General features: G+C 36.7%; 1 protein-coding gene and 1 long non-coding RNA gene across 6 annotated transcripts in view; both read right to left on the bottom strand.

Annotated features, from left to right (window-relative positions):
• The window catches only part of AP2B1 (adaptor related protein complex 2 subunit beta 1), a 114,160-nt gene that overhangs the window by 29,941 nt on the left and 70,856 nt on the right, over positions 1 to 13,363 (bottom strand). For 4 of the 5 annotated variants that reach the window (XM_079133555.1, XM_079133552.1, XM_079133554.1 and 1 more), the window contains 4 exons: positions 9,100 to 9,141; positions 8,119 to 8,265; positions 5,697 to 5,842; positions 2,995 to 3,124 (listed from right to left, as the gene is read on the bottom strand). In XM_079133555.1, the coding sequence (XP_078989681.1) occupies positions 2,995 to 3,124; positions 5,697 to 5,842; positions 8,119 to 8,265; positions 9,100 to 9,141 (465 nt within the window). The remainder of the gene's footprint in view (positions 1 to 2,994; positions 3,125 to 5,696; positions 5,843 to 8,118; positions 8,266 to 9,099; positions 9,142 to 13,363) is intronic. The other variant, XM_079133556.1, reaches the window with a different exon arrangement.
• LOC306657505 lies at positions 279 to 2,984 on the bottom strand. Its single transcript, XR_013762814.1, has 2 exons — positions 2,538 to 2,984; positions 279 to 2,387 (listed from the first exon to the last, which is right to left on the bottom strand). It is a non-coding gene; the product is annotated as an uncharacterized lncRNA (long non-coding RNA).

Here is a 13,363-nt window from a genome sequence, read left to right on the forward strand (position 1 = left end):
GTACTAGAAAAATACTAATTTTTCTACATAAGCTCTTAATATAAACATTATGTAATTATGTTTAAATGCTTGATCTATTCCCCCCCCCCCCCGCTTTATCTGCATCTACATGTCTACCCTTGTAGTGAAATTTTGATTCTTCTTGTTCAGATGGAGACAAGGGCAGAATGGAAGGTGAAATCTAAAGTAACTCACCCACCTTAAGCTAGTCATTAGTTTCAACTTCTATCAGAAGATGTTAAACAGAGCTGCTTGCAGAAAAAAAAAAAATTTTCCCCCCAATTCTTTGCTTATCTTCTCCATTGGGACATGCCATTAATGAGAAAACTACAATTATCACATCCCTGAAAGAAGAGAATCCATGGGAAAAACTTGAAGACTCTGTAGTTGACTACAGATGGAATATTTTTGAGTATGCTGTTTGTTTTCCTTTTTATTTTTTATTTTTTTGGCACTACTGAGAACTGAACCCAGAGGCTTGTACATCCTCATTCCTTTTTAAATTTCACTTTGAGACAGGGTCTCACTTAGTTGCCCAGGCTGGCCCTGTACTTGCAATCATCCTGCCTCAGACTCCCAAGTAGCTGGGATTATAGGCATGCACCACTGAGACCTGTTTTATATAAAATCAGGTTTGTAAATTACTAGCCCTAACACCATATCAATACTTTTGAGGGGGTGCTTTGAACTAAGATTCAACTTTAGGAGAATTCCCATCTAGGATTTAGTGAAATGGAAATGCAAGCAGGAAAGTTATTCATTTGTTTATGTTCTTATTAAGAGTAGAAAATTTGCCCTGGTTTCTGTGACCCAAATTCCCTTTCCTACTTCTGAAGGAAAGCATTCTTGCATGCCTGCTGACTATTCTCAAATATTATTGGCTTGAGGTTCTTGTGGGTCAATGGGAAGTTAGATTTCAAGAAAAGAGAACAGATGCAGATTTGGGTTATTTGCTTCAGGATCTGAGCTGGAAAAGCCCCTTAACACAGTATTCTCATCATAGTAACAGCCAATTCCTACTGCACAGTATATCTTGTTTTATTCTTCTGGTCTGAGCCAAGTTATATTGTACCTCACCTTTCTACTCTCTAAATCTTTATTCCCTTTGCTGAAAGAAGCAGCAGGCTATTACTGTGGCAATAAGGTATTTGGTGAACTGGCAAACAGGCCTGGTGCAATGAAATTTACACTACTGAAGAATGTTTAGTTTTAACTACAAGTAACTTTACTGTAACTTTACTGTTGCTGTCTCACTAAAGTATTTCCAGAACACAGAACAATGGGAACTCACCTGTCTTGACTGGAAAGTGAGTATTTTCTTTCATCACTTCAAAGATAGTCCTCATTCAAACTGTTCTACCATCTCAATTATTTATTTATTTTTTTTTTATTTTATTTTTTTTGTGGTGCTGGGGATTGAACCCAGGGCCTTGTGCATGTGAGGCGAGCACTCTACCAACTGAGCTATCTCCCCAGCCCTTCATCTCAATTCTTAAATGGGGTTAGGGGAGTATTAATCTTCTTTGCTGTGTTCTTTGACTGTCCTTCACAGTGGACACCTTTTTTCTTCCTCTCTTCCTAATTTGGTTAAATTGTGAGCTCACTTTCAGTAGAAGTTTTCTTTTCCTCAGGGACTCTAGATAATCCTAAAATTTAAAACTGTCATTAAAGGGCTGCTTTCCATTTGTTTCTGCCAGGCACCCCAGATTTCACCAGTTCTGAATCAATTTTACCATAACTTATTGATTTGGAGATTCCTGCATCTACATAGCTAGTATAAATTTGGACTATATATCCATGTATGGCACAGAGTGGGTCTTCTAACAAGAGGACACCCAGAACTCTGCTTAGAGAGAAATTTTCTTATCGTTTTTCTGAGATACTGGAAACATTTTTTCTAGCACCTCATCTCAAGTTGGTTCAAGGTTGTTTCTACTGTCCTGGTAAGCAATGAAACCACGAACTATGGGACTTATAGTTGTACCAATATATGTTTAGAGCTGCTACATCTTCAGCTTACTACTCTGCATTCATGTTGCTTGAATGCAGAATTGGTTTCTATTTTTCAAAGAGAAATTTGAGATAGTTGAAAACTGAATGAAATTCTAAGGTGGTACCTAAATATACTAAAAATTCAACATTTTCCAGATGAAGAGGCTCTTGTAGATCTGATAAAGCTGCTCTCAGCTCCTCTAGTGCTGCTTTACTGTTACAGATATGTACTAATAGGGGCATTTAAATTCAAATTAACATTTCTGTGGTCCAGTGTTCAAAGAACCTCCATACAAATTTTCTTCAAAATCCATTCTTACATAATTGACATTCAAATTTTGCTATGGAAGTTTTAGGGAAAAACATTGGTAAGTAAAAAGTTAAGAAAAGGGTTTCTAAACATTTAATGAGTAAAAGAATAAATGAATAATTCTGTCAAGGCATGACTTTTGTTCTTAAAAACAAAATTCTTTTCCATAGTTATTTCAAATTCTATTCTGCAACTAATATAAGGAAGAGAAAGGGTGCTATGGTTGTCCCCTAACAGTTTATGGCTGCTCTTCAATACAGGTGTTGAAGGTGGGAGGATGGCCTAGTTGGAGAAGGTGAGGTCACCAGATACCGTGCCTCTGGAAGACATTAAAGAAGTTCTTGTGGGACCCTGCTCAGTTCTTGTGAGAGCAAGTTGTTATAAAAGAGCAAGACCGGCCCCACTTTGCTCTTTGGATTCCTGTCTTGCCATCATGATTTCTCCCTCTCACACATGTTCCTGCCAGGATGCTATCCACCGTAAGATGAAGCCCAGGGACAAGCAAGTGTTGGCACCAAGCTCTTCGACCTCCAAAACTGTTAGCTAAATAAATCCCTTTTCTTTATGAAGTACCCAGCCTCCAGGTTTTTGTTATAGCAATGATAAATAGGCTACTACAAACAGATCATTTTATATAAAAATGAAAACTGTCAAGACATCATCTAATACTACCCATGTGAAGGAAAACTGACCTGCAGGTTATTTAGTGGTTCCATCTTCATGACTGGGCCCAATGTGTTGAGAGGCAAGGAGACATCAATGCTCTGGTTTGGCATCAGTGGTGTATGGATGGCCAGAGGAGTGCTTGGGATGACACCAAAGCTTGGAGAGAGGATAAAGAAATCACAGAAACTGATCAAGATTTAGCCAGATCTTTGGTTTTCAATGGCTTTCTACTTCATTTGAAGGAAACATTTTTTAATACAATTAAATGGAAGAAGTAGTAGGAAACAAGTTGTTCAATTCCAACTTGCTATAACATCGGTCATATCATAACCTCTGACTGATTTTCATTAAATGGACTTGGGGAAAATGAAAACATTGGTAAGTAGTTATTCTGCTAATGCTGTGATTCTCAAAGTTTCTTCTGTTTAACATGCCACTAGAATTTTGATAAGCATCTCTTTTTATAAATCTTTCCTTAGATCACTGTTGGAAAGAAAATTTAAGAATTTCCACTCTGTAAACAATTCCTGGTGAGGATGTAAAAAGAAAGGTCCTTATACATTGTTGGTGGAACTGCAAACAAGTAACAACCACTTTGGAAAGCAGTATGGAGATTCCTCAAAAGACTAGAAATGGAACCATCCTATGACCCAACTATCTCACTCCTTGGTCTAAAAGAGCTCAAACAGCATTCTAAAGTGATACATCAATACCAATAAACATTAATAGCTGCAAAATTCACAACAGCCAAGTTATGCAACCAGCCTAGGTACCTGTCAACAGACAAATGGTAAAGAATAGGTGGCTTAGGGCTGGGGATATAATTCAGTGGTAGAGGATTTGCCTAAAGTTCAATCCCCAGTACCAAAAACAAACAAAAAACAAATCCACAAAAAATTTATTCTTTAAATAGCTTTAGAAAGGAAGTCAGGGGCATGATATTTAAATAGAGAATTATCTTTTTCAATAGAATGGGTAAAGAAACATTTTCCTTTTCCTAGCTAACCTGCAAACCTATAGTACCAAAATGTAGTTAAGTGATCCTGAGAACTCACACCACTCATTTATAAAAGTCAAAATACATTTTTTTTTTGTTTGTTCTCAGTCCTGGAAATTGAACCCAGTTCCTAAATCATTCCTGGGACAGAAATACATGGAAGCAGCATGGTGCCAAATCTTTCAATTTTTCTTCTGAGTATAGAAAAGGTAAATACAAGTAGAGATGAACGCAGGCTATGCACATTTCCTTTATTACAAAGAATTCCCCCGACAGCCCTGGTCTTTAGCAGGGTCAACCACCCAAAAACGGTTGGAAAAATAACTGGTCTTAACAGAAGGAAACATGAACCTTCTAGGTACTAAAATGATTTCTTTCTTTCTTTTTTTGGTGGGCGAGGTACCAGGGATTGAAGTCGGGGCACTTGACAACTGAGTCACACCCCTCAACCCTATTTTGTATTTTATTTAGATACAGGGTCTCACTGAGTTGCTTAGCACCTCGTTTTTGCTGAGGTGGGCTTGGAACTCATGAACCTCATGCCTCAGCCTCCAGAGCTGTGGAGGCATGTGCCACCGTGCCCTGCGTAAAATGATTTCTGATATGCCAAACTGTCAAATCCAGGATACCAAGTATTGCTAAATGATTAGAAATAAATAAGGACTAGTGTAAACTGTCATCAACCAATTTATGAAATCTGCTTTCATGGCCCAATTACTACTTTGTTACAAGCAAGCAGTTGTGTATCTCATATTTACAAATGAATGAACCTACTGTTGAAGTCTAATTGCCAGTTTCCTGAATCACAAAATTTAATTAAAAACAAGTGATGTTTGAGAAATTTAAGACCAAAATTTTACTTCTTAGTGTTATTTTTATTATTAAGGCAGAGAACTCATTACTAAGAGCCTAATTATTCGGTTAACATGAAGACCATCTTCCATATTTCTGACACTGATAAAAGTACAATAGTTTTTCCTTGCCCAAACACGAACTTTAGATATCAGGTTTGATTGGTTCACAAATCAAGCACCAGTACCTAGAAACATCTGGCACATATATGCTAAAAATTATTCATTGAACAAACAAATGGATTCCAATTAAGTTTGTTTTAATTATTTTATTTAAAAATTCTAGTACTAGAATTCTTTAAAAGACAATAAGTTCTGATTTCTTCATTTACATGGATGAATTTGTTTACAGGATTTCACTATTTAAAACACATTTAATACACACCATATTGAATCACAAGATAATGAAGAAAGGATTAATAAACTATCAGAGTAGCCAAGTGAGGTGGCATATACCTGTAATCCCAGTAGCGCAGGAGACTGAGGCAGGAAGATCATGAGTTCAAAGCCAGCCAGCCCCAGCAACTTAGTGAGGCCCTAAGCAACTCAGTGAGACCCTGTCTCTAACTAAAATATAAAAAAGACTGGGGATGTAGCTCAGTGGTTAAGCACCCCCAGGTTCAAACCCCAGGACCAAAAAAACAAAAACCAAAAACAGAAACAAAAAACATATGGATGAGTGCCCCCTCCTCACCCCAAATTATCCAGGGCCTCCAGAGTTGAAGTTGAAAAGGGAAGAGACTTGTAAGAGCCCAGGATCACACTACATTGAATAACTGCTAACCTATGAGTTTTTACTGACAGTTAAATGCAACATTCTCTCATTAGACGCAAGGTACACTGATGTCTCGACATCAAGCTAGGGACTCTTATCTCTTACCTATTCTTGTTAAACTGGATTGCAAAATCTGTCATGTGTTGCAGAGCTTTGTTGGTGAAGTTCATTTCCATATAGATGTGCCCTTGGCGGTGAGTAAAAGTTCCCGAAATCTCCAAACCTTTAGCCTTTACCGCAGGTAGCCAGACCTAAAACAGTATGAAGCCCAAAGGAACAAGATATGACTTATCTTGATGCTATTTCTTTTTTTAACAAATAAAAACGAAGCTAAGATTTCATTTCTTTGGGAAACTATGGTGGCTTTTATGCCATAAATATCGAGTTAAGAAGGGTCTGGACAAAGCGGTAATTTCTAAAATTTGTGATCAATCTCAATTATTTAAAAACAAAAACAAAGCAAGCAAACTCAAAACAAAACAAAACAAAATGAAAATCATCTGTGGGTGTTCCTGGCTCTTTCTCTATCCTCCAGTAACTTGGTAATTTCAAGGTTTTTGAGTACTGCTACCAAAATACACAATAAAAGTAAAAAGAAAAATCCTGACAGTATAATCTCTGAAGACAATCATCATTACCCATAATCTCTCCTTAGTGGCAGACCATGTCTTACCCATATTTTAACTCTTGCTATTATTTCTGGTAAATAGTAAGTACTCAAGATTTGCTTAAATAATATGAATGTCTTTTCTCTACATACAATTGATTTACTACCCACACCTTGGTCCCAAAACCTGTGACATTACTGGATTAAACCAGTAAAAAAAAAAAAAAAAAAAAAAAAAAAAAATTTTTAAATCAGAAAATCAAGAGCTGTTTTGACCACCTAAGGCAGAAAACCAGAGTTTGTGGGTGGTGAATAATCTTGATAATATACAGAAAAAGAAGAGGAGGAGGAGAAAAAGAAAAAGATAAACACCCACAGGATATTATTTTCTACTTTATCAGAGGGTCAAAAATTTGAAAACCCCAATAAAGGAGGATATAAGATATCAGGTACTCTTATATTTTGTTGATGGGAAAAGAAATCTGACACTACCTCTTTGGTAGGCAAGTTAGTAATGTCTATTTGAAAATATTTAAATGATCAAGCAAATTGCAACATACACTAGGACATACAGAAAGCAAGGATGTTCCCTGAAACATTAACACCATCATCAACAAAAAGAGTGGGCTAAGTGCTTACTGTGGATACAGTCATTCAAAAGAATGTGGTAGTGAAAAAACAAGGTACAAAACAGTATATCCCACCGATGTAACATTTTCAAAGGATACAGATATACAGGCATAGACATGACTTTTTCTTTTTTTTGAAAGGACATATGAGAAAGTAAACGTGGCTATATATGGGAGAACACAGGAGAAGAGTTAATTTACTGTCTTGTATTTACATATTATTCAAACTGGTCATTTATAGGTAATACTTTAATGGTAGTAAATGAGTACATTGTCATTTTTTAATTAGTAGTAAAGTCTGTAGGGATAATATCAAAATAGTAGACCTTACAACAAAGATACTAAGTTGTGCCAAAACATTATATCTGTTTTGTCATGTTTGGTTATTCTCTGCAATGGCTGTATGCACAGCATTATAATTCCTGGAATAGACAACTGGTCAACATCTCATTAGCAAGGATCCTCCCTAAGAAGTCAGATGAACAGACAGAGAAATCATGAAGCAAGCAGATAGGCCAGTCTTCAGAAAATCAATTATGAAGTCAAGTCTAGCTTGGTTTAGTATTCTTCCCAAGAGCTTAAATAAGCTTTGTTTATAGGAATTTCCCTGTCTTGTATTTAAATTTCAACCTGAGTCACATCATTTGAAGATGAGACTAGAAGAGCCCCAGGGACACAAACATAAATCAGAATTCTAAAGAGGTCCATTAAAATATGCAAATATGAGCAAATATGAGCACTCTCGAATCCATATGTAATACCAATAAGGAAAGGAGAATAAAAGGAACAAGAAATGAAAAAGTTACTTCTCTCTGCTGTATCTTTTTCAAGCCTATGTACTATATATCAGATTTTCATTAGGTTTTCACTTCACTGTTGACAAAATAGACATTTCTAAATATGAGAACAAAATTCAAATACTTAGACAATATTTCCAATTTTAAGTTTAATTATAAAAGTATTTAACAAGGATGCTAACAGAGCTTCCTAGTGTTAATTTTGAAGTCATCTTTCATTTCCTTGCAAGGGCCAAATCTTGGATTTATTAATAGTAGAAGTAACACGATGTTAGAAGTAATTCGGGATTGTGACTCTGGTAGAACGCTTGCCTATCATGTGTGAGGCACTGGTTTTGATTCTCAGCACCACATAAAAAAATAAGTGAATAAAATAAAGGCCCATCAACATCTGAAAAATATATTTAAAAAAAAAAAAAAAAAAAAAGGAATTTGGGCTTGTCCATTCAGGGGGTGGTGGGGAGAAAGTATTACTATGCTAACTCTTTACTTACAGCCTTAGGAGCTACATATCCACCAGGTGCCATGCCTATTCCTGTGGAGAGTTCAAACAGGTCATTGAGTCCACTGCTGACCACTGCAGGAGTAGGTGAAGGAGCAAAGGTGGCAGGCACTGATGATGGGATGAAGGACTGTCCCACCTGCAGGGAAAAAGAGGGAGAGAGAAGATCAGGAAGAACAGATTTACAGTCCTTAAAAATTCTATTTATTTTATCTGTATTGATGTATCAATAAGAAAATACCATAATTAATGATATTCTTAGCTGTCAAATTAGTATACTTTTTTTTTTAGTCATCACAGTTATTTTTTCATCACTGATAAGATACACACACTCTTCAGAAGCTTTATCAAGACAAGAGTATTCAGTAGGATACAGGAACACAGTAATCCAACATTTTGTCTGTTTCCAATTTTAGCTTCCATGATTCTGTGCAAAAGGCCTATAGATTCCCAAACAAAGGGGGAGTTGATTTCTATAGAAAGAGGGAGAAGCAGCCAACTTAAACAGCAGTTTCATTTCCACTTGGGTTCAGCCAAATTTTATTTCCCCATTTAGGCATAAAAATGTGACAGGAAGCTCTCCTTGGGGAGATGGTAGTCACACTCCCATTATGAGGAGAGTCTCACTCTGAGTCCAGGTGACCCTCTAAAGGTCTTTCTAGATGACACCAGGGAATAAGAGCATTCTCCAGTCAAGATGGGAGGTTCCATTTCCATCAGCTCTTTAATGTCAGAAACACAAAGATCTCTACAGGCACCAGACCAATCCCTGAAGATGTCCCTAGATCACATGTGGTACATGACCCCAAAGATTCCAAGTAACCCTATACTATTATCTACTCCTCATATTACTATAAAGGTTTTGGTGTGCAGTGCTAGACAGCAGCAGTGGCTGGTCTGATAATGTGTGCAAAGGAAAGGCATCAATCAGGGAGCAGCGCTTCCCATGGTGAAAAAAACGGATGGCACTTACTGCCGGACTTCCTCCAATGCCCCCGCCAAGGTCACTGCCAAGCTGAAAGAGAGAAAGGAGAGAGAGGAGAGAGAGGTAGAGTTCATTTAGCTAAGTACTAGATGCCCATATAGAATCTGAAAATTGCTCTACCGAGTTGCTGGAAATACATGCCATTCAACTTGTCTCTCAAAGCCTGAGAAAACTCTACATTGCAAAGAAATATGACCTAGGGGAACCAAGTGGTAGTAGTGATGGGGTGTGGCAGTTTTGAGAAAACTTGGAAAGAAGATGGAGCTGGGACATCTCAGGGATGTTTCAGATCCAGTCTTTCCACCAGGATACATGGGCACAAACCTAAACAAGATTTAAAGAATTTGCATATTCTAAGAAGTTCTATTTCCAAGTAGCAATGTTTTAAATATGTTTTATTTTTTTCTTTAAAAATAAATTTAAAGGGGAGAAAAAGGAAAAGTAAAGAAAGACCAAAATATGCTTTGATCTATGAAACTTGCTGCCTCAATGAGATGCAATCAAACCAGTACTGAGCTGCAATTTCAAGCTTCAAAAATTGTAGGTGAAACAAAAGTGATGTTTAGAACATTCTTAAGAAAGAAAACAGCTGAAATGGAAAGATATACTACCTAGGGAGAAGTGGAGAGGCATGCAATGCTTCAAATCTCTCTCATATCAGTACAACTAAGGGGAAATGCTGTGATTTATTTGAAGTATGTCATTTAAAAGAAGGCTAAGTATTAGGGAATTAGACTAATTGAATTAGCTGGCTGACAGGAAAATAATTCCACATGGTTGTAGTTTTGCCCATTTTCAATTCATGCTGAAGGCAGTCTTTCAAAAACATTAAAGAAGAATGAAGCCGAAAATTGCTGGCATGTAAAATGCAGCACGCGCGCACACGCACACACACACACATACACATACACACAAACTAAAGGCACTGTTTACAAAGCAAAATATTTTTATTTTTGTTGTTACAGTTCCATATTTGTTTCTTCCCTAGTTCTCACTATGCACCTACAACAATCAGCAAATGCCTTGTCTGCTCTAAAAACAGACTAGAAGTCTAAAAATTTTCTTTTATTTTCTCATTCAGTTTAGAAGTTTAGAGATCATTGTGCTGTGGTTGTTAAAACATAAAACTGTAATGTATCTTCAGGACTTGGGAAAGAGGATTTATTTATCTTATTTATAAACTTTTAGTAGTATGTAAGATGTTGTTGCCAAAACCTAAAAATCAATCTATACTCAAAATCCATGAGGTCGACAAATGATCTCGCTGATAAGTGGATGATGACACATAATGGGGGGTGGAAAGGGGGCAAGACTGGAGGAAGGAGGGACTCTATAGAGGGAAAAAAGGGGTGGGAGGGGTGGGGGGGAGGAAAAAATAACAGAATGAATCAAACATCATTACCCTATGTAAATGTATGATTACACAAATGGTATGCTGTTACTCCACGTACAAACAGAAACAACATGTATCCCATTTGTTTACAATAAAAATAAATTTTAAAAAAATCCATGAGGTCTATCACAAAATTCTGTTTCTAGACTTGGAGAATAACCTTAGCAGGTACTTAATAACATGCTCTGTAACAAAACTACAGAGCACTCCAAACTAGAGTCAACATTTACAGAAGCTGGTTCCTGAATATTACTAAATGATTAGACATGGGATAAAAATCAATAGTTACATAAATGAAGAGGTCATCCCAAGCAAGAATTTGAATAACCGGAAAAGCGTGAAAGCAAATACAAAAGATTATACATATGCTTTCTCCTTGGTTCTAGAACAGCACACATTTGCAGCACGCTATCTGAAAAGCATGAAATTCCTTTTATTCAAACAGACACTTATATAACATTTACTGTATGCAAGGCATGTAAAGATAAAAGGCAATAAGGGGGCTGTATAGATAAATAAGAACTGGCAGGAAAAACAAAACATGAATGCAAAATCATACAGAATATACTAAAGTAAAAAAAGGAAAGTTCTGAAGGGAACAACCTCTTAGTTGAAGGATAATGAAGAAAAGATTCAAAGAAGTGGCAATGTGTGTTTATCATGAAAGGGATTATAAAATGCAAAAACAGAGGAAGGGCATTTCTCAAACAAGATGAACAAAACCTGAAAAAAAGCAAGCATAGAAGCATGATCAGGAAAAAAGAACAGACCAATTAAGACTGGAGCAGAGAGTAGATATGTGTTTTTTAAAAAGCTGTACAAAGTATGTCTGCAAAGGCAGTCTAATTTGGGGAGGTCTTTAAGTTTTAATTTCCCCTTTATAAAAATCTGAAGGTTCTTAGACTAAGATTCAAACTTTCAAACACTAATAACTATTTCCATTATGTATGAGTAACTATGATTTTCAACCTTATATATACAATGGAATCAATCACCTGTTTGTGTGTGTGCACTGGGGGGCAGGGGTGTGGGTGCTTTAAAAAACGCTATTAGCCAGGAGCAGTAGTGCATGCCTGTAGTCCCTGCTACTTGAGAAGTGGAGGCAAGAGGACCACTTGAGCTCATGAGTTAGAAAACAGCCTGGGCAACATAGATCTCATTTCAAAAAATAAAATATGAATTTTAGAAATTAAAAAATGCTATTGCCTGAGTCTTATTCCCAGAGTCAGTAATTTAATATTTCTAAAGGACACTGCGAGTATCAGAATTTTGAAAAGCTTCCCTAGTTGATTCTAATGTATAACCAAGGTTAAAAACATTGTAGTAGAGAATTAATTATTATTTGGGGTACACATGGCTCATCTATTCAGAAATGACTTCAGAGTTTACTTCTGAATAAAAAGGAGGTCAGAATTTGGGCAGAAAGAAAGAAAACCCCTTTCTAAAGAAGGTGAGCAAATCATGGAAAGGGTTCTATAAAACATCTCATCTGTCCTGATTCTTTGATGTGGTTTTATGACCTTCTACTAGGCTTACCCTTTATCCCTCAACCACTTCCTCCTCTAGCCAGGCTTAGAAACCAAGTTTAAAGAGAATTCTTTATGGACCTGGTTGGAACTCAATGACAAAAAGGGGTCCGGGGGAGAGAACCCACATTGGAAAGGAAACAGTAAATATGCTAAATACAATAAAAGGTATTAAGAAAAAGTATTCATTGGTGATATTTATAACAATGAAAATATAAAGCCCATTTATAGCCCTTTCTTAGAATTTATTCTTATCTTTGAATATCATGTGAACACTGTCTTAGTTAGAAAAAATATAAATATAGTCTCACCCATGGTCAATTTTATTCATAATTACGGAAGAAACTGAAAAACAACCCTGATATTCCTTTGTTTATGTTCAGTATATCAGAGGCAACTAGCCAGAATCAAGAACTCTTCAGGTACATATACACAATGGAATATTACTCAGTCATAAAGAAGAATGAAATTATGGCATTTGCCAGTAAATGGATGGAACTGGAGGCTATCATGCTAAGTGAACTAAAACAATCCCAAAAAACCAAAGGCCTCAATGCGGGGATGCTGAGCAGTGGGGAGGGAGGAGTATAGGTTCACCGGAAGGTGGGGGTTTAGGGGGAAGGGAGGGAGGATGGGAATGGGAAAGACAAAAGAATGAATGGGAAATAACTTTCTTATGTTCATATATGAATACACGACCAATGCAACTCCACGTCATGTACAACACATGAATGGGAAGTTATACCCCATGTATGTATAATATGTCAAAATACATTCTACTGTCATGTATAACTAAAAAGAACAAATAAAAACAAAAACAAAAACAAAAACTCTCACTTGACCCAGACAAGGTCCTAAGGGTATCAGAGACACACAGCCAGTAATATAAAGTTGCACCTAATTGTGCTATGTCCAGAGAGTGCAAAGAACAACTTCAATATGTGTTTTCTAACTAGCAAGACTACAGCTTATTCAGACTTTATTCTGCATCTTTTCTCTTAATGTAAAAAGAGAAAATAAGGGGAAGTTTATCCTCCTCTCTGAAAACATGGCAAGGTGCTAGCACAACAATTGGGGCGGGGAAGGGGGGAGGCAGTGAGTAATAAATGTCAGGAAGGATGGAAGCCAATTACCCAGTAAGTGGCCTCACCTATCTACTATAGTGACAAGCAGGATGAAGCAGATAATTAAGAAAAAAAAAAAAAAAAGGAGACCCAGGAAAACAGATGGTTGTATATCAGCCTGAACTAGACATTAACCATTTCAGTTCAGTTTCCGGTATTATTTGGAGTCAGGTTCATCTATCAGGGACTACTTTGGGCCCATACTTACC

The sequence above is a fragment of the Sciurus vulgaris genome (assembly GCF_902686455.1).
Source record: "Sciurus vulgaris genome assembly, chromosome: 3".
Taxonomy (NCBI): Eukaryota; Metazoa; Chordata; class Mammalia; order Rodentia; family Sciuridae; genus Sciurus; species Sciurus vulgaris.